Source organism: Crocodylus siamensis, chromosome 14, assembly GCF_052110815.1.
Source record: "Crocodylus siamensis isolate JL-2025a chromosome 14, ASM5211081v1, whole genome shotgun sequence".
In the NCBI taxonomy this organism is placed as follows: Eukaryota; Metazoa; Chordata; order Crocodylia; family Crocodylidae; genus Crocodylus; species Crocodylus siamensis.
In genome coordinates, this window is record NC_143408.1 from 21925751 (window position 1) to 21946171 (window position 20421).

General features: G+C 43.1%; 1 protein-coding gene across 1 annotated transcript; it reads right to left on the reverse strand.

Annotated features, from left to right (window-relative positions):
* Nucleotides 1-17332: 17332 nt before the first annotated feature.
* Nucleotides 17333-19711, reverse strand: LOC149853445 (uncharacterized). Its single transcript, XM_090027968.1, has one exon. It carries the CDS (start codon nucleotides 19709-19711, stop codon nucleotides 17333-17335), a length of 2379 nt encoding a protein of 792 aa, XP_089884094.1.
* Nucleotides 19712-20421: the final 710 nt, after the last annotated feature.

Below are 20421 nucleotides of genomic sequence, written 5' to 3' on the forward strand. Positions count from 1 at the left end.
ATTTCAGCCTAGAATTTGCATTGCATTATAAAGAATAAGTAATTAATATAATATTCTGGTCACATCATCAAAATCACCACCTCCAGAGTCTCTCATGTCTTCATTAAATATAACACCATCACCAGTGGGTAAATTTCTGAGTACCTGTTCTGCAAATTTTCATTTTTTATATATATATATATATATATATATATATATATATTTAAAATTCATCATGGGAAAATATCCACCAGGTAGTGGGAATGTGACCTAGGCTTCTAGAAAAGCTTGATGGGATGAATATGAGTTACGAAAATGCCTAACATTAGTTTCTCCTACACTGAATGTTGGAAGACCTAGTAAAGTACACAGTAGTTGATGGTAGATAGTGCACACATTTAGGAGTAGGATAGCCTCATAATTGCAGCAGAAATTATTCCCTGGAGAACAGTTTCAAATATGTATCAAAACTGCCCTGATTTAAGCAAATATTTTTAGTAGTAATAGGAACAAGTACCTACCTGACTAGGTCCTAATCTGGTAAGCAAGCATCATTCCTGTTGCTGAGCATCAAGGAACTACCAGTCCAGTGAAGGGGGTAAATTTTATTTTAGCTTTATTCTTCCCTAGCTATGATTATTATTATCATGTCATTGTAGGAGGAGGATGACAGTTCGTGAAAACTTTCCAACTGTAGCCAGAATTGTGAAGCAAAATAGGAAGGTGGATGATACTTGTTAGTCTAAAAAATATGAAACCCTCCTACAGACAGTGCAGCTCAGTACAAGCAATGGACACCTTTGCTAGTCTTTTTACTTGCTTTTGTAACACTTTCAGTGTACAGGTGCTTTCCCGAGTCATTTGGTAGAATAAGAGGAGTATGTTAATCTCTGATTAAGAGAACACAGATGTGTATTGCACACTAGCGTTGTGTAAGAAGCTTCTTCATTGCTTTTGTTTTAGACTGTAATACCTGTTCATATTTTGCATATGTAACTAAATGGATGCTCTAATTTTAGTTGTGTCGTTTGAAGAGTGGGTGTGAGGGTGTAGGCTAGAACTACTGAGAATTTCAAAAGCAGTGTAAACACGCATGGCAATTTATAAATAGAGCTGCAAATGTATCACAGTGGGGACAGTGGCTGAAGGGAATGAGGGAGCATCAACAGTAGGTGAGGAAAGATTCCCAAACAGGGAAATAAAGCGTGGTTGGAAATTATCATCTGTTGAATGGCGAAGGCAGGTGGCAAACTGCAGTTTTTGCTATTGCTTAGATAAGATTTGTGCAAAAAGTCAGTCTGAGCAAAGGTTTCTCATTCTGTTGCACTGCCCTTGTGCTTCTCCCTCTCGTGGTATTTTTTTTAGACTGGCCTCCTTTGACCAGGCCTATCATTTATTGTCTGTCTACAGGCAATTTCTGTAGTTCATGTGCTGTGTGAATGAAGGGGAGTTAGAAAACTAGGACAAACTCATCTAACTACAGGTTGATGATCCTTGGTTCTTGAGCAAGGATATGCAGATGTGGGTCTAGATGTGGCTTCAGAATATCTTTTAATGTCTGATGTTCTTCAAAGTCCTGTAGTATAATTTAAGCACTTGGATACTTTTGAAAGTTTCACCAGAGCTCTCTTGCCACCGGCATGGAAGGAAGGCTACAGAAACCTGCGGTTTTACCCATGTCCAGGACCCACTCCCTGCTCCCCAGGCAGTGCACAATCAAACTCCATTCAACAAGGTGTAGGTTTGATAGTCCTTATAAATGCATTTTATAATTTATAATTTCTGGTATTACTCCAGCATCCTATTGCCATTCAAATAGAAGTGTTTTTCAGAGGGATCCTACTAATGTATATAGTAAGCAGTTACACTGATTTAGTTTAATCCATTGAATGATTCTTGGCTGGAAGAAAAAAAGGGAACTGACACCCCAGAAGTGGGATTGGCCTGCAAATTAGATGTCAGGAGAAACCTTCAAGAACTGAAACCTCTGTTGAGCATAGAAAACAGGTACCCAGAGCTATGACAAAACAGGAGATTATAGGAAGTACTGGGAAATTGTCTTAGACACTTCTTGCATATAATAAATGCCCCACAGATTCTGCAGAGCCTCACCAAGGAGCTGAACAGCTATGCTGCACAGAGCAGTCATTACATGGCTTTCCTGCCATGGAGGAGATGCAAAATTGGTAGAGGGACCAGCTGCATTTCACTGAATTTCCTTTTCATGATGATTTGTCAGTAGCAACTCAGGTAAAGGCAATTAAAAAAAACCCCAAACAAAACATAACTTCATTGTAACATTCAGGTCTAGGCTTTAAAACCAGGTTCGAATAATTGGTGACGGCAGAATTCTTACCCGCAAAATATAAAAGGGCTTCATCGTACCATCTCATTCCCCCTTGCCTCCCCGAATTTCCTGCAGCTGATTCCTGAATGGTCACTGCCAAAAAAGGTAGATTTGTCTAATAGGCAGAGATGGTTACACACAACTTCTTTCCAAGTCCCTGAACATTAGTTCCATTGAATTCACTATTTCCTCACACCATTATTCCCTGCTATTCAGTATGAATGATGGAGATGACTGCTACATTAAACGCTTTAGAGTCATGTGGTTATATCTTTTATATTCATGTTGCAATGACTTTGATTTATTACACTTTGCTTTAAGTGTTAAAAATAAGCAAAAAATGAAATTCATCAGTCTAGATTTATGTTTCACCGCACAGAATTTAACGTGAATTGGCTTTTAAGTTTATAGCACTGGTATGAATGTTCCTGTGCTTGCAAAATGGTGATAGTTGTGGTGCTGATCCTGCAAAACAAATGGCATGTAGAAGTTTACTTTCAGCTAACAATCTAGCTGACTTCAGTGGGGTTAATCTTGATGGGTGCAATTAAGCATCTGTGTATCTTTGCTGGATTAGGGTCTAAAACAGAATCAAGGAGGACTGGAAACAAATGACTCAGGCCAGTGACAAACCATGACCGCTGCTGCTGATCTAGTAGCTGGTCTGTGCTAACACAGTCTGTTCTTCCCCTCCCTCACCTTTAATATCTGCACTTCTAGATCTTAAACTCCACAGACCAGGGGCTGCCTTTTACTGTACATCTGTATAGTGGTTTGCAGTGTAATGACTAGACAAACAAGGGCAATGCCAAACAGTGGCTCTCACTGACAGCCAAACACAGCAACAGAGCAGCTGCTCAAAGGGCCTACCCTTTGATCATTCTGATAGAATATGGCTATTTAAATAAAGATCTCAATCTGTACCGTGCATCCATTCATACGTTTTAGGGGCTGGTTTCTCAAAGAGTCCGATTACACTTGTTAACTATTTCCTTACCAGTTTCAATAGGTAGATAATGCAGGATTATGAAAAATCTTGAATGCAAGGGCAAGGGGTGCATTCCAGGCCCCTTTGAAGTTAGCAGGAAGATCCAACATTGACTAAAATAGGGCTGAGATGATAGCAGTGGGGCATCGGTGGAAGAAAATATAGGGACAGAATAACAAAAACTTGCTGATATCTTCAGAAAGAAAGATAACTTCAGTGGTGCTTTCCAAAGTGGAACAATGGTAAGAGAAATTTGCAGTGAGTTGTCAGCATTTTTGAGAGAAGAAATTGAGACTGATTTAAGAAATACAAGAGGGGACAATGGAGAAGAAGGTTAATGGAGGAGGAGGAGGAAGTGCACAGGTAATGACAAGTACATAAGGGAGCTGGAGGACAGGGGAATGTCAATGCTGATTGAAGCAAAGAAGTGGAGACACATTAAGAGGAAAGAGCCAGCTCATTTTGGGATGGGAAATGTGAAATGTCAGCAGAAGCGAGTGGAGGGAAGTCAAGTCAATTGGAAAACAAAAAATTGACAAGAGGCAGTAGGTGAAAGAATGACGGGTAGTTTGAGGCTGCTCTCAGCTATACGAATGTAAGATCAGGGAACATTCCTCATCTCTGTTTCAGAGCAAAGGCCACTAGAATTGACTCCAAAGCACTGAACCCTGCAGGACAGCGGTAGGTCTTATGTTTATCTTTTTTGTTCGAAACAGACACAAAAGAGACAGTTAGAGGTAAGAGGCCAAGTAAAAACAAGGAGAAAGTCGTCAGTGGAGTAAAGGCAGATATGCTACAACGAGAGGCAATGAGTTTCTTCACTTGTGGAAAAGTCAGTTCAGCTTGGACTTCAGAGAGAGGCTACAATCAAGCATTTCAGAGATGCTGCAAGACAGGCTGGCAAATTAATTCAGCTACAGAGTGCATGAAAGAGAAGGGGGTTGCTATAGAGGGACCTAGAAACTCTTTAGTGAGGTTGAAGTCACACATGGCTGCAAGTGAAGAAGAAATTGTCATTGCATGATCCTCCCTTCTTTGACTTTTAGTTATCATGACTATTACTGGAGCCTGAAACCCCAGAGGTGGTACAGTCACCCACCCTGGTGATCTTCAAAAAGCGTCTTGATGCCCACCTTGCTGGAGTCATCAGATCCCAGCGGTCTTTCCTGCCCAAGTGCAGGGCAGCTGGACCTGTTGATCTGTAAAGTCCCTTCCAGCCCCTAACAACTATGAAACTATGAAACCCATTTGTGTCTGAGGAGCTCGCCAGGTGGCTGTGTAAGATCTTCCCTTTGGTTGCTGCCCACCTGGTTTCATTAGGGAAGAGCTGTGTGTTGAGCCTTTAGTCCAAGTACAAAGGCCTTTTTTTGCCGAGATTTTAGTGGACACCAGGTGTACAAAGAGACCGATTTTGGGTATACAGGGCTTCTCCATTCATAGTCACACTTCACCTTGAAGTGCTCCAGGTCTATGATTGAAGAAGGCCCAGAAGGTTTAAAGTGCGAGTGGTTGGAGGTGGTCAGCCAGAAGGGCCATGTGCCCAAATGCATCTGACTGTAGTTTTCTAGCAGTGTTACAGCTCAGAGGTTCAACTTCCTAACTTACATGCTTGAATACCTGTGTAAGGTACACTCAAGCTGTCTTCTTAGCTCTACATTGTTGGATGTAGAGATGAATTTCTTCATGGATCATTTGCTTTCCCACCCATTTCCAGTGGGAACGCCCTGCTTGTCAGACATCCCACAGTTGAAATGTATTCACTGAAAGCAGACAAGCCACAGCTTTAACACATTAGCTTGTGCCATTATAAAAACATTCATTGGCCTGAAACATTCACAAACCCATTCGTGTTACAATACCGGAGCTTCCAAAAACCTCCGTTTCCTATGACAGCACACATACAATAGCGTGCTTGTTGCATTATGGTAGCACCTCCTCCCTTGCATCTCTGCTACTGTTCTTGGAAAGGACTCTTCAGTGGAGTCGTCTCTGTTTGTTGGCTTTCACACAACAGGCGATTCCACCTTTTCAGCATCATCTTCCTGTTCACTTTTGGTCACCCTTCTCACTCTTTGCCACCATGGTTTCTGCAGCAGGCTGAGTGTCCTTGCCCACTTTGTAGATCAGCCTGATCTACACATCAAAGAGCTACTCAATACAGCCCACAAAGACACTCTCGTGGACCCAGAGGGACAGCTTTCCATCTTCAGCTCCCTTTGTGCAAAAATTAAGTTTATTTCCTTCCTATGGGGACTTTTTACCATCTTGTACCATCTACACTTTTCCCAGAGCCTGACAAAGGGACTTTGATCCCGAAAGTTTGCAGACAAGGCCAATTTCCTCACGATTTCCCAGTTGATCTAATAAAAGGTATCATTTTGGAAGCAAGAGTTCTAGTATTTTGTATGTCTTCTTGGCTCAGACCAACATGGCTACCAAGTACACCCCTCACCCCCTTTTGCGCTCACTTTGGCAACATCTTTTTTCACTGTCTCTGCTCTTGGCTTCCCATAGGCCCCATTTAGCAGCTTCTTGCCAAGTTTGCCTTTCAGGTTCGCAGTGCTGCAATGGCACTTGCAGGAAACGAAGCTGCTCGGTGACGTAAACCAAGTCCATGCTGGGACCACTAGTGACTAAAGAGGGAGAGATCTGCAAGAGGAAGAAGAGAAAGAAATGGGCCCCTTAATTACTCAATTTGCAGGAGCAAGTTTCTAGTAGCAAAGGAAAAGGCTTGCCAGGGTAGCCAGCCCCGTTAGTCAGTGAACTGCATTAATGAAGCCAGTGCATCACTTTGAAATGCTAATGCACCAAGAGAGCACTGCAATTTCATGTAGCGCCACAAAACAATTACAATATTCACATCAGAAAAGAATAAAATGCCCCATGGATTCCATAGAAACCAAACAATGAGCTGGATGCCAGGAATTCATAGACCAAGGCTGAATTTACTGACTCCCTCCACTCTATATCTTTTTTATGCTACAAGGACCCATTGCACCTCCTTTGTTTCCTGTGAATGACTCCCTGTCAGTTTAATTTGGTGAAATTATAGGCTCAATACAATAGTGCCATTTAAATGAATATAACAACAAAAATGGAATTAAGATTTCCCTTTTCTTTAACACTAGTGGAATGCAAACTTAAAAAAATAAACCAGAGGTTTTAGGATGGATTACTTCCTGTGATTAATCCGCACACGCAACACTCTCTACCCAAAAAGCAACAGAATCAAAACAATGAACTGTTTTCAAAACTATATCATGATTCAATAGCCAAAGTAATAGCAACCAAAAACATAACCTCACTGTAAGCCTTTAAAATGAGAAAAGGTATCTTTAACAGAATCTTTCATTTTTTTAACACCTGTTCTCCATATGAAGAAAAGGTTGGGTATTTGTACTGATCATAGAGTCTTGCTGATATTACCAGTCACCTGAACCGGCCTAATACAGAGGTTCATGATATGTAGGCTTTGACACTACCTTCCGCCTAGATCAGTGGTTTTCAAGCTGTGGTCTGGGGACCCCTGGGGTCTGCGGGCTATGTTTAAGGGGTCTGCAAAATATGCCTGTGATCAATCAAAAGTATGTGAATACCCTCAAAGGGGGCTGCTCCTTCAGTTGAAATTTTTTAAGTGTCCACAAATGAAAAAAAGTTGAAAAGTAGTGGCTTAGATCATATATGCCTGTTTTTTATTCCAGCCTAGCAGTTACTTTGTATTACAGAAATATTTAAGGTTAACATTTTTTTTATAGATTTTGCTCAAGTTACCACTGTCACCTTGTGCAGATGCTCTTCTTCCCACACTAAACATCAATTCAGCACAAGTGAATGGTGTTCCATGGTAATTTTTCTCTACGTGCTTTTATTTTATTCCTGAGTTTTAGTTCATTTTAAAGAATGGAAACAGCAAACACTTGAGATTAACTAATAGAAAGAACTGACACTTAAATATCTGAAATTTTGATCAAAAGATCCAGGCCTTTTTTTTTCCTTTTATCAATCAAAGTTGTTTTTTGTCTCAATTTATTTGAGTGAGGTGATGAGTAAGCCTGGAAAGAAAGGCCTTGGAAATTCTTTGGAGATATTATCTTTTAATATTATTGCTAATACACCATGGGAAAGCATTTGCCAAAGGATACCTACTGAATTTAGGGTACTTAAGAAGTCTAAAATAGCACACAATAAAAAAAAGTCATGCATTAAATATCTGGAGACCCTATAACAAACAAGAGAGAAGATATTAAATGCTCATTACTAAGGCTGGGATAGTGTCATACTGGCTGGAGAAACTGGTCTCTGGAAACAAGTCATGAACATGTATCTAGATGGACGTTTAGTATGTGTGAACAGTGGTTCAGTGAACAAACCCAAACTCAGTCGAGGCATTTCTAATCCAACTCGGGACTAAGAAGAAACTACTTGGTGTAGTTAGGGTTTTTTACTGATGCTTTTTCATGTTTGCTTCCCTTGCTATTATTTTCATGTTCACAGCAACATTCAGAGGAGGTGGCAATTCATCAATGTTTGGTGAGTCTCGTAAATTAAAAAAAAAACCAAAATGGCAACCTGAGGGATTCTCTGTTTTTTAGATTGAAATGTGACTCCTATTTACAGCATGGCTCCACCTAGATACCACATCTGATATGTAGGGAATAGATGCAGTCAGGCCACCAGCTCCTTCCCGACACTAGGCGGGCTCTTGGACTCCTTTCAGGTGGTGTCCCCTGAATGTTCAGAACAAGATAAGGAAGCATCTTTGTTCTGGGGCAGTGAGCAGTGCACAGATCGCTAATTGGCAATTGTCTTGGGAGTGATGTTCACTCTCTGCTCTACTCTTAGACTCGGCATCCTAAGTGGGTGTTTGATTTTAGGCTTGTAGTGGAGGGGGAAGTATGACGTAACAACTGGCACTATGAGAAGAAAGTGGTCAATGGAATGGAAGCACAAGTCATTAGATGAAGGAGGTAAGAGCCTTTTTATACTAGCAGAGAAGACACAATAGTCAAGGGTATCAGAAATGGAGCCAGATCAAAGAGGAAGGGAATGAACTTTCATAAGAATGGGGGGGAAAAGGCAATATGAACTTCAGTGCTACTTTCAAACACATTCAGAGTTCAGGAAAAAGGGGAGGAAAAACAACTTTTAAAGTTCCTGTAGGTACCTTACAATCCGATGGTTTAATTGAGGAAGCAGGCACCATTGAAGTAGGCATAGGTTATAGCTCTGACATTTCCATGTGGCTGTTTTGAGATTACTTTTGTTGGCAAATTTTAGAATAAATATCCCAAATTAGTGACTAATGCATGTTTCTATCACCCACAAGTGTCCTGGTACTGTAAGCATAATATACATTGCAGCAGACCCAATTTCTGAAATAAGCAGTTATCCAAATTTCATTTAATCCACTGGATGTTCCTCCGCTGGAGAGAACATACAGTTGCTATCTCAAAACAGACCTGGCATGCTAATTACCAGATGCCAGGAATGCCATGCATCGACTCACAAGATGTTTTGCATGCTGTAAACAACACCTAATGTCTTCATGCAGTTAAGACTGCATAGCAAATTAAGTGTAAGCTTTAAATACTCACTCATTCTTTGCAGATAAAAATTACACTGAGGCTTCAAATACCCATGGAAAATGCTATTTGCATTGTGGGAAGTTGAATATGATGTTGGAACTGCTTTTAGGACAGTTTAGACACCGAGATGGACTCTACTTTCCGTTAATCCAAGCTCCCAGATACAAAACTCTGGAAGGATTTTCCTCAGTGGATGCAGGCCGTTTTGACCCATAGAGCCCATGGTTCTGTTGTATGCAGGAGAAGAGTAGGCAATACGGATCAGAAGCAAGAATGGAAGCACCCAAAACACAGCTTAAAATCAGTTTGACTGTGGAACTAGGGGGAAGCGCTAGGTGCTGGAAGGGAGGCAGTATGCTGCCCAAAATGTAGTCCCAAATGGCTATAACCCACTCAGTGGCCCCTCATTAACAGGGTGCACGCTCTCCATCCTCCACTCCTGGTCTTGGGAGAGATGCTGGGAGCTTTTTGGCCTTCACAGAGTGGAGATTCCTATGTTGGGACCACCTGGCTGTCTGTTTTCGCCCCTTTTATCTGCCGTGACTGTCCGAAGCTAGGAAGCATCTATCCCTGAAGAAGCAGGGGCCCCTGCACTAGCAACAACAGCTAGAGATGCTCTTATTTAGGTGCCAAGTCTGATTTTTCTGGTTCAGATTTGCAGACCCCGCCCTGTGCCCACTGTAGGGTCTGCCCTTCCTGTCTTGTCATCTGTCCTTGCAGCAGGCACTTTGGGATTCTTTGCCACTTTTCTCATCCTTTGTCACCATAGTGTGCACAGCAGGTTGGGGACCTCGCTCCACTCCAAGCTGACCACAGCATCCTTTGTAGCTCCTGCGGCTCTCTGGGCTATGAGCTTCTCATAAGAAAGTCTGAGCTACAGCTTGCAGAGCTGGCCTCCCCTGTTAGCAAATACTACAGCAGCAGCTCAGCTCTGGCAAATGATTTGCTTCTCCTTCAAGAGCCTTAGCTTCTGCTACAGGGGGCACAGTTTGTTTTGGAGACTGTTGGTGACCAGTGGGAGATCTGTAACAGAAAGATACAAGATACTTTATCTACCTGATAACTGCAGTTATATACCAGGAAATAAATTAGGAGCTTCCTGGAGCAGCCAGTCCATATTAGCCACTAGTGCGCAGAAATTAGACCAGAGCATCACTTCAAAGGACTAATATTCCAGCCAGACATTGCAGTATCACGGTATGCCACCATCAAGTGATTGAAACATTTTTGCTATGGGACAAGAATGAAGTGCCCCATGGTTACGCATAAGACAGCCATTAGAGACATGCCAAGACTGCATTCAGCATTGTTACGGCTGTCCCGCATGCTAGAGCATTACAGTCTTTGAGGTAATCTAAAACAGAGGGATCAGAGGCACTTTCTGCTTTTTTTCTTTTTACTGAGTCCTTTAAAGTTCATAGTTTCACCTGTGTGTAGGTGCTTTCTTTCCTCATTTCCATTTAAAAGGGAAAACGGACCCAGGAGCAGCCCAGGAGAGGACTGCCTTGCATCTCACACTGCTGATTAATAGGGTGTTTTTAAAAGACAGTTTTAAATGAGGCTGGTTTTGAAAAGCTATGCAGTCAGAGCTTAAGGAAAAAGCTTCTCTCCTACACTTATATTGACTCGGTAAGGCCATGTGGAGAGCAGATTTGTTAGGCCCTGGAAGTCTACCTTTCTTTGAAGACTTTTGTCACTGCTCCATCAGTATTATTTTAACTAGAGAGAACGATGTAAGTGGTTTGAGTTATCGGCATAGATCAGATTTCAGCCACTGAGTTGAAAGAATTGCCATCACATATATTTCAGGATCATGGGATCACAGGAAAGTAGGGCTTGAAGGGGCCTCACCAGGTCATCTAGTCCAGCCCCCTGTTCAAGGCAGGATCATCCCCAACTAAACCACCCCAGACAAGCATCTGTCCAACTCGCTGTTGAAATCTTCCAAGGATGGAGATCCCACAGTTTCTCTAAGCAACCGGTTCCTGTGCTTGACTACGTTCATAATCAGAAAGTGCCTACCCATCTCCAGCCTACGTTTCCTCTGCTGCAGCTTGAGGCCATTCCTACTAGTCCTATTCCCTACAGTCACAGAGAAATGCCCACCACCATCCTCACTATAATTTCCCTTCAGGTATCTGAAGACTGATCAACACCCCACCTTTCCTACCCTTCTTCAGACTAAAATAACCCTAGCTCTTTCAGCCTTTCCTCATGAGTCACGCTTCCCAGGTCTCTAATCATCTTTGTTCTGAGCTGTGCTCTTTCCAATCTGTGTACATCCTTCTTGAAGCGTGAAGCCCAAAACTGGATACAGCAACTCAGGTGAGGCCTCACCAGTGCTGAACAGGACAGAAGAATAATTTCCCTTGAATTGCAAGCGATCCTCCTGGAAACACAACCCAGGATGCTCCTGGCTTTTGTCTCGTTGGCTCATATTCATTTTAGGGTCTACTGTAGGGGTGCTTAACATTTTTGGCCCCCAGTTCCAATGAGTGAAGTGGGGTTGCCCAGGCCTGACCAGGATCAAGACCTGCACTACCCCTTCTTGGCTCCTCTGCCAGGATCAGCCCCATACCACCTTGCATGCCAGATCCAGCCTGCATCATTCCTCAGGGACCTGTGGGTCTACTGTAACCTCCAGCTCCTTCTCTGTAGTACTGTAGCCTGGCCACTCAGTGATCAATCTGTACTTGCACATGCCATTATTCTGTCCCAAGTTCAAGACTCTGCACTTGTTCTTGCTGAATTTCATCTGATTAAATTTTGAAATCCTGCCCAGGTCATTTTGGATCCTAGGCCTACCTACTGTCTGGAGCATCTTCAGTTCCACTCAACTTGGTGTCATCCACAAATCTGCTGAGCATGCACTGAATCCCATCATCCAAATCACTAATGAATATATCAAACACTACTGAACCCAGGACAGACCCATGGGAAACCTTACTTGATACATCCTTCCAACAAAACATTGAGCCATTGATGACTACTTGCTGAGTGCAACAATCCAACCAATAATCATGCCCCATTTTCTTTCATAATCCAATCACCTTTAATCATATGCAACATCTGAACGTCACTTTTATGCAGTACTTGCCATTACCAGTTTATAAGGCTCCTCCTCATCTCTCCTCTGCTATTCAGCATTTGCCTGTAGACAATTCACATACACCCCAGTTTCCCAGCATAGAATAGCATATCTTAGTTTCAGAACCATATTTTACTTCAGAAGTACCAAAGATCATAGAAATAAATAAGGATAAAGTCATATTGTTCCTGGATAATACAATGGCACATTGTTTTAAAAAAGCAGCTTAGAGTGAAGAACCATCCCCATTTCTCTCTCCCCGCTGGTTGCACCACTCTTGCTTTTATCACTCACCGGGCACATCTACACGCTCATTAATGTGCCCTAGTTACTGTGCATCAAGTTTAGTACTTGGTTACCCAGGTACTAATTCATTGAGCAGTACAGGCAGTCCTCGACTTACAACATTTTGAGTTACAACGTTTTGCACTTACAATGTTTATAAATCGACACCCCATTTCAACTTTCTGACATTAGTTTCAACTTTACTATGCTTGATGTGACACAATGCCAGGCCACTGAACAAGTTCACTGCGTCTCCCATGTCCCTAGGGAACGTCTGTCCAATCTTGCTTGGACACTTTCTTTAAGGAAGCAGACAAGGCTCCAGAAAAACCTGCAGCCAAGACTCCTGAGAAGACTCCAGCTAAGAGCCCTTCAAAAAGTCCATCCAGGAGCCCTTCAAAAAGTCCAGCAGTCACCTTGAAGAAGTCCTTCCAAATCAATATGATTTCTATTTACAATATAAATGCATTAATGTAGCTATATTATTCATCTATAATTGATTGAGTACAAAATTCTGGGTTATTTTTGGTGAAAATAGGGTAATTGGGCCTTGGTTTAGGAACCAATCCCCATTTATAACATCGTTTCCTATGCGAAAAACCATTCTGAGTTACAACGTCTCAACTTAAGATGCAGTTTTCAGGAACCAATTATGTTGTAAGTCCGAGGGTTGCCTGTAATGTGCGCTATTGCACAGTAGTGCTGGCTCACAGTTTTTAGTGACACTTACTGCATAGCAGCCTAATAGCAATGGACAGTAGTGTATTGGCATGGGTTTTGCCCAGCATGCTACTGTACAGTGTTAGTAGGGTACTGTGCAGTAAGAGTCTCATATAGACCTTCCCACTACGGAGCAGTGGCACCCAAGGAGAGGAGCACATCCAGAATATTAAAAGGAAAATTGTTGTGCTTTTCTGACATAATCTGGTGACTATAAAGGCAAAAGCACCGTGACAAGTTCTGGGCATGTTTTGAAGCTTGTGGTGCATGCAAGAGAGATCAAATGAATTAGCTTGCCCTACTCCAGTTCTGTGATACACATTTTGTGATACTACTAGCCTTTATCTCAGGGAATAAAAAACCCTACCTTGTGTGTCTTTGTATGTTCATTCTTGAAATTATTAAACAAGATTTAGATCCTTATGAATCTGATGCTTTGGGCCTTTTTTGGACTTCATCTGACACTGTCCAGGCTTTAGTTTTTTATTCACCACTGGTTCTTGATTCAAACAAAGGATTCATTTTTTTAAGTGTAGGAAGTCAGCACAATCACCTTCTGAATTACATTTTGTTTTCTGTGAAATGGACCTAGCGATGGGTCATCATCAAAGTCTGGATCCAGTGTTGCCAACCGTCCTGACATTTCATATTATCCATAAAAGCTCAGTTCTTGGAATCAAGTGATTTAATGAAAACATCTTGAATATTGACACCCCCCCCCAAAAAAAAAAACCTAAGAAACTAGAAAAGAAACAAAAAGACTCCCCCATTAAAAAAAAATAAAAAACCTCATGAATTTAAACCAGTTTTATAATGTTTTTGAGAATCAATAGTTTTGAATTTTGGGGTTTTCCAGTAATGCTGACTTTTATCTACCTATGTCTACCTTGTGTTCTAATTAAATAACTCCATTAGCTTGAAGTAGAAGTAGGGTGTTTTCTATACCACCTTCAAGTAGGTCATACTCACACTGATATTAAGTCACGACAGGATTATAGGTTTCTTCTAAGTTTCCCATAAAGACTTTTATGTTTTTGTTGTTTGGTTTCAATTTATCTGAAGAATGCAAACAGTCAAATTAAAACTGCCCTTGAATAGATCCAACAACTGGAAGCTGAAATTGCCAACAGAATGGTCCATTGCCTTGTTCCCTCTAGATCATTATTTGCAAGGGACAAAATTTGATTTTGTCACAAACTCATGACTGAGATGCTCAGTGGATTTGGTGACTGGATGAAGAGTTATAGCCTTTTATAGGACATACATTTTATATCTTTCTGTACCCTAGGCTGTAGAACAGTGATTGCTGAATATCAATGACTTGTCATTTGCTTAAGGTTTGTTTCCTAGGACAAATATTGGCCCCAGCAAAAATGTATCTGTGGGACTAAGTATTTGGAAACCTTTTAACATATTATAAAAGCAATATTATGCGGTATGCATTTTACCTCAAAAATGTTAAATAATAGACTAGGATTGGGTCATAATCACTAGGCAAAGTATATGTTAGAGACCAGTTGCAAATATACATAGACTTCTCTTTTCATGTGCTCCTTTTTGCAGGATATTTGTAGATACAGGAACCATTCCCACTGAGGAAGCTCATAATGTGGCATCATTTCAATTGCTGAGTACACCGGAATCTTATATTGGGTCCCAGTTATTATTCTTATTATTTTGCTAATTACAATTATGATGATGTTGCCGTGGTGGAGCAACAAACCTAGCACAGTACAGCACAATGTTGAGGTCAATGTCCCAAGGTTTGGTTGTTCCAGTAAGCTCTGGAAAATTACTACAACCCCAGGACTCTGGCTAGAGTAGTAAAGGACTTGCATACCACCTAGCCCAACTTGGACACACTTTTTCACATGCAGAGGCTTCCTTCAGACAAGCTGCCAACCCCAATGCCAGCTGTTTCTCTTCTTGTTGGACCACTTTCAGTTGCGGAGCAGTTTCTCGGGGATTTTTGGTAGAGCAAGATAAGGACGTCCCCCTGTTAATACGCTGTTAACAATGCACAGTTGCATAAATGACAACTCCTGTGTATACCTGTAGACTTTTCCATGTCTGGCTTTAATTCAACCCTTGCATCTTTTGTATACATTGCTAAAGCATCCATTTAGGCTATACGGTGTTAAGGGTGCTCTGATTTTAAGACTTTAGTAGTGTGGAGAGCAAGTATGACAACACAAGCTAGAATACAAAGCTTTGGATTGCACTATGCATTTGTGCTGATTTACTGACAGGCCAGGGCTACATTCCCACTGTGTCTAGGGTCACTGCTGTGGTTAGGATGCAGATCTGTTTGCCACCTCCCTTACCCTGGGATGGGACTCTAGGCAGCTTCTCTCATATCCCTTCACTTGAACAGCAGCATGGAGCTTGATGGGCCTCATTTTTGGCACCTACAGGTTCAGAGATCTAGCAGTTTTTCTCTCCATGAGGTACTTTGGACAAGCCCTCTAGGCCTTGTCTGTATTTTAGGAACCTAAATGCCTCTGAAAACACAGAAGCATAGAAAATTAGGGTTGGAAGGGACCTCAGGAGATCATCTGCTCAAAGCAGGACCATCCCCAATTATAGCATCCCAGCCAAGGCTTGGTCTTAAAAACCTTCAAGGATGGAGAGTCCACAGCTTCTTTGGGTAACCTGTTCTAGTCCTTTACTACCTGTCTCATGAGAGTTTTTCCCAATACCCAACCTAAATTTCCTTAAAACATGTTCCATGGAACCTAGTAGAATAAGGACAGTTCAAGTGAAGGGGATAGGAAAAAAGAAAAAGCAATGCATGAGCTCCTTAAAACTATAGTCTAGGGCAAAAGAAGTGACATAGTAGATGACCATTATGACCACTGAAGTCATATTGATTGAAAGGACAAGGTTCATGGTGGTACAGGAAGCTGGAGATGTCATTAGGCAAAGCAGAACATAGCAATGCATCTCAAGGATGCCATTTTAAATAAGGGGTATGAATAGAAAGTTGCAGTAATCTAATCACACCCAATAGCCCACTGCTTGGAAAACATTTCAGTTATGGAAGAACAGAATGGATTTAAAGAGATGGGCCCTGGAGAAAAGTTAATTGCTTGATTTTAATTTTTGCACAAAGTCAGAGTAGTAGAAAGACAGTGAATTGTTATTAGTGTATACAAGGAGTCTCTCTTTCCATCTCCCTGGGACTGAGAGATTAAACAGAGTGCTCCAGCTTTAACTATGGGGTATAACTAGAGGACACATCATACAGTTTCATCTAGGTTCAGGCTTTATTCTCACACCCTTACATGTCTGGTATTTTTCTTCTAGGTTTAGACTAATATAAGAAATGCTGATTTGACCTGGAGGACTAGAACGGAAACCGAGGACAGAGTATTGAGGGATGCCAAAAGACTGCTGCCACCCCATCTAAGGGGCCACAGCAGAGGCCGTAATAGGATGGCCAACAGGGGAAAGAGGGTGTTCTCTCTTGTTCTGTGAAGGAAGCAGCTTTAGCTAAGTAGAGTACCAAAGGGTGTTAGAATTCACCCTTCTATTGTCAGCTGCATGTTGCATGCAGGTTTCTAGGGCATCTGCAAGCTATTCCATGTAATACAGTATCTTGTGCCATGACGTACTTGATTTACATATCCAGCAATGCATGCTTCTTCTTGCAGCAGACCCGGGCAATAGGATTCTGGAAAAGACTTCACAGAGAGCAGAGGGGTGTCAGAAATTACTATTTTATTATTTCAAGACTCCAACAACATTGCAGCAAGTAGGTCTACACTCTCTCACCTGCACCACTCCACAAGGAAATGCACCAACTGTACATACTATGTCCTTTAGAAAAAGGATCTGTTTGTAAATTGTAGCGTCTGTCTGCGATGGAGAACTGGCCTTAATTTGTGGTGGGGAGAGAGAGTGTAGATGCAACCACCATGATACACAGTAGCTCACAAGAGCTCTAGGGAGGCTCATTTACAGAACAGTGAGGAAAACGCTTGCCAGGAATTAAGCGGCTGTGTTCTGTGACAGCAGAGTAGAGTAGTGTTGGGGGAAAACAGGGAGTGCCCTTGAACAACAGAAAGAGCCACACAAATAAAGTCTGCACCAGTCTAAAAGAAGTGACTGCTTGTGAAGACTGCATTTCCGAACCCTACTGGCACAAATCCATGGCAAAGGCAGTGATGCTGGTGCAGCTACAGGAGGGGAGCTGTGCCCAGAGACAGTTAAAGGTAGGTTATGCTCTTGAAGTTGCACAAGGGCTGGGTGGGGATTGAGACTGACCAAAAGCAGGTTATTACAGCCAGGAATGGTAGTTTAGGATCACCAAGGCAGCAGCTTCAGTTCGGTCAGCGGGTCTACAAAGCTGCAGGCTCCACTGCCACAGGAATGGGATCAGCTGCATCCTTTGGGAATGGTTTCTCAAGAGAGACGGGGCCATGGTTGCTAGGACTGATGTCAGAAGATAGGGCTCCTTTGTTCTTTGCTGGGGGGGTGGCAGGACCCTCGGCCTTTTCATGCCTGTCCTTCACACCACTCATGGAAAGTCCTGTTGGAGGAGCTTCTACAGTTTGCAGATTTGCAGTGTCACTGATGGGCTCACAAGTTTTAGGGACCAAAGCCATTTGCTTTTGCTCCATGATCTGCTGTGGTTCTGGCTCCAGATTGGGCTTACATTCCTCAGGCTGTTCCTTGTTCACTTCTAAGATAGTGTTTGCACCCTGGGAACTGGCACCCATTTTCCCACCCTTTGATTCTGTGGTCCCAGCTCCTTCTGGGATGCTGGCAGCTGGTGGTGCTTCTGTAATTATCTCAACAGGATGGGCTACTTCACTTGCTCCAGTGGCATGACTTTCAGTCCTTTCTACAGTGCCTTGTGCAGTCTCTTTAATAGACTGGGCCAGGCCAGAGATTTCTGTGGGCTCCGGTATGGTCCTTGGAGAAACCCATGCTTCAGAGTCCCCTGTTGTCTGTGCTCTCAGCTGCCCCTTACTCATCTCCTCTGTGTTCAGTGCAGCAGACTGGGCCATAGTCACCTCTGTGGTGCCTTGAGCCATCTCCGCAACAAGATGGGGCTCATCTTCTCTAAAGGCATCTGCAGACTGGACACCAGCCCCCTGTGCTCCAGGCAGGCTCTCCCCCATCTCTTCCGTTGCCTTTAGAGAAGCATCTACAGCAGGACAGAGCTCCCTTTCCCCCATGGCAAGCTCAGCTTCACATGGTGTTGACAGAATAGCCTGCATGCCAGTCTTCTCCATAGCCTGCGAAGTGAGCTGCACTTCAGTGGCTTGTATGCTGTGCTGCATAGGCTGGGTCTCCTCTGCAGCATCCAGGACAGCTTGGGCCTTGCCCTTTCCCATCATGGGATGTACAGAAGCCTGGTCCTCAGGCATGGCTGCAGTTTCATCTGCAGACTTTATACTGGGCAAGGCCTCTGTGTCTCTAGAGGTTTTAGCAGCAATCTGGGTCTCAGTCTCCCCTTTGGCTGCTAGGGCCATCTGTGTAGTAGGACAAGGGCAGGTCTCCACTGCTTCTACAATACAATCAACTGTGCCATCTTCTGCAGTAGTTTGGATCCCAGTTTCAGCAAGCCAGGCCTTGCCAGTTGCTTGTGGTACAGTCTGTGAAGCAGGCTGGGTCTCAGTAGAGCTTTGTGAATGCTTTGGTGTCATCTCTGCCATGAAACTGGGCTCTGTTACACAGGCAGTCTCCAGCATGGTCATGGTGGGAAGCTGGGGCTCAGTCTCTAGGAGACCCTCTTGCCTGGCTCTCACAGTAATCACCACCTCACTGGTCTCTTGTACAGTATGGTCCATGGCCTGGGGTTCAGCTGCATCTTCCAAGTTGGCTTTAGGAGGCAGGGTCTCAGTAGTGGCACTGAGACTGCAAACAGTAGGTTCAGTCTCACAGGGAGTTATCTGTATGCATGGTGCCATCGCAAGGTTATCAGTCTCCCCTGTCGCAGGCACTGCTGAAGGAGCCATGCCAATCTCTCTGGCATTTAAAGACTCAGACTCTGCAAGAGCATGGGTCTTACTAGCCTTTGAAGTCCCTGTGGCTGGTTGTACCTCACCCATCCCTTGGGAAACTGCATGCCTAGGCAGTGCAGCGAGCTGCATTTCACTCTCCCCTGCCGTCACGGGAGCATCAGGGTTTTCTGGGGCTCTTCCTGTGGAGCTGTGTGCCATCACTGAGCCATCCTGCACCTCACCACCGTGTCCAGATGTAAGAAGGGATGAAACATTATTGAGATCACTTTGTGGGCTTGGTGGAACAAGCTGCACCTTGGTCATTTCTCTGGGCTCGGCAACAGGATTGAGATCATGGTTCCTTGCGACCTGTGGGGACTCGGTTTCCATAAGAGATTGGCTTTCACCAATTTGGGAGGTCTTCATAGCAGACTGAGCTTCTACCTCCTGAGGGATCACTAGCATAGCCTGTACATTCATCCGGGTCTCACCAGTCATTTCAGTTTCTTCGTGAACAATTGTTACCATAACCTGGCTCTCACCCCTTTCTACTGTGGGAGCCTGGACCTCACGAGGCTTTTTCACAGTTGTTTCTGCAAGCTGGGCCTCACCAACTTCTCGGGGAGCCTGTTGTGTTACCTCTGCAACAGGATGGGCCGCAAACTTTTTTGGTAGTCTCTTGATCTCCATGACATTCTTCTTGGCATTTCTCTCTCTCAGTCTCTCAAAAATCATGCCGAGTCTGCTCTTGCTGCTTTTGCTCCCCATCTCTGGGGCACTGCCGTACCAACACAAATAGAAACACTATCACGGAGCAGAATCTAGGAGTGAGGGGACAAGGAAAGGTGTTGAGCTTCTGGATCAAAACCAGCTCAACACAATAGGTATCACATCTGTGAGGGAGAGAACAGCATGAACACCCATACATCTCAGATAGCCAGGTGCAGCCAGACTAGAGTTAGCACATGGGATCTCCCAGCCACTCTCCTTTCTTTCTATACACACCCCAGGAGAACAGGGTTTCCTTGCTGATATTTATTATTACACTTCAGTTTATTACGCACCATTACAGCCCTCCACTAAACCAAAGAGACCAAATATCACAGAGGCCCCTTTTATACACATGGGTCACTTCTACAACAAGTGGACTGATCATTTTGCTGTTATGGAGCAGATTAACTAACTGAAACACCTAAGCCCCATCAAATTGAGTCTTGTGCCTTGCATCAGAGCAGACAACAAAGTCTCTTTTGCTGTAATATGCCAGCCATTTATTTAGCAACAAAGCATCCTTGTGCTTTCATAATACCCCAAGATACTAGCTAAATATATAACCAGACCTGTTGTAACAAGGACTAAAACAGAATAACCAAATTCACAGGAAAAAACCCTTAATTTACCAGCTCATCCTCCAAGCAACTTAAGAGATTCACAGTCAATACTGAACATTGGTTTTATATAGGGTTAAAGACCCACAC

What these genes read in the sequence shown, in the direction of transcription:
- LOC149853445 (XM_090027968.1), bottom strand. Translation starts at nt 19,711, where the DNA reads ATGGGGAGCAAAAGCAGCAAGAGCAGACTCGGCATGATTTTTGAGAGA.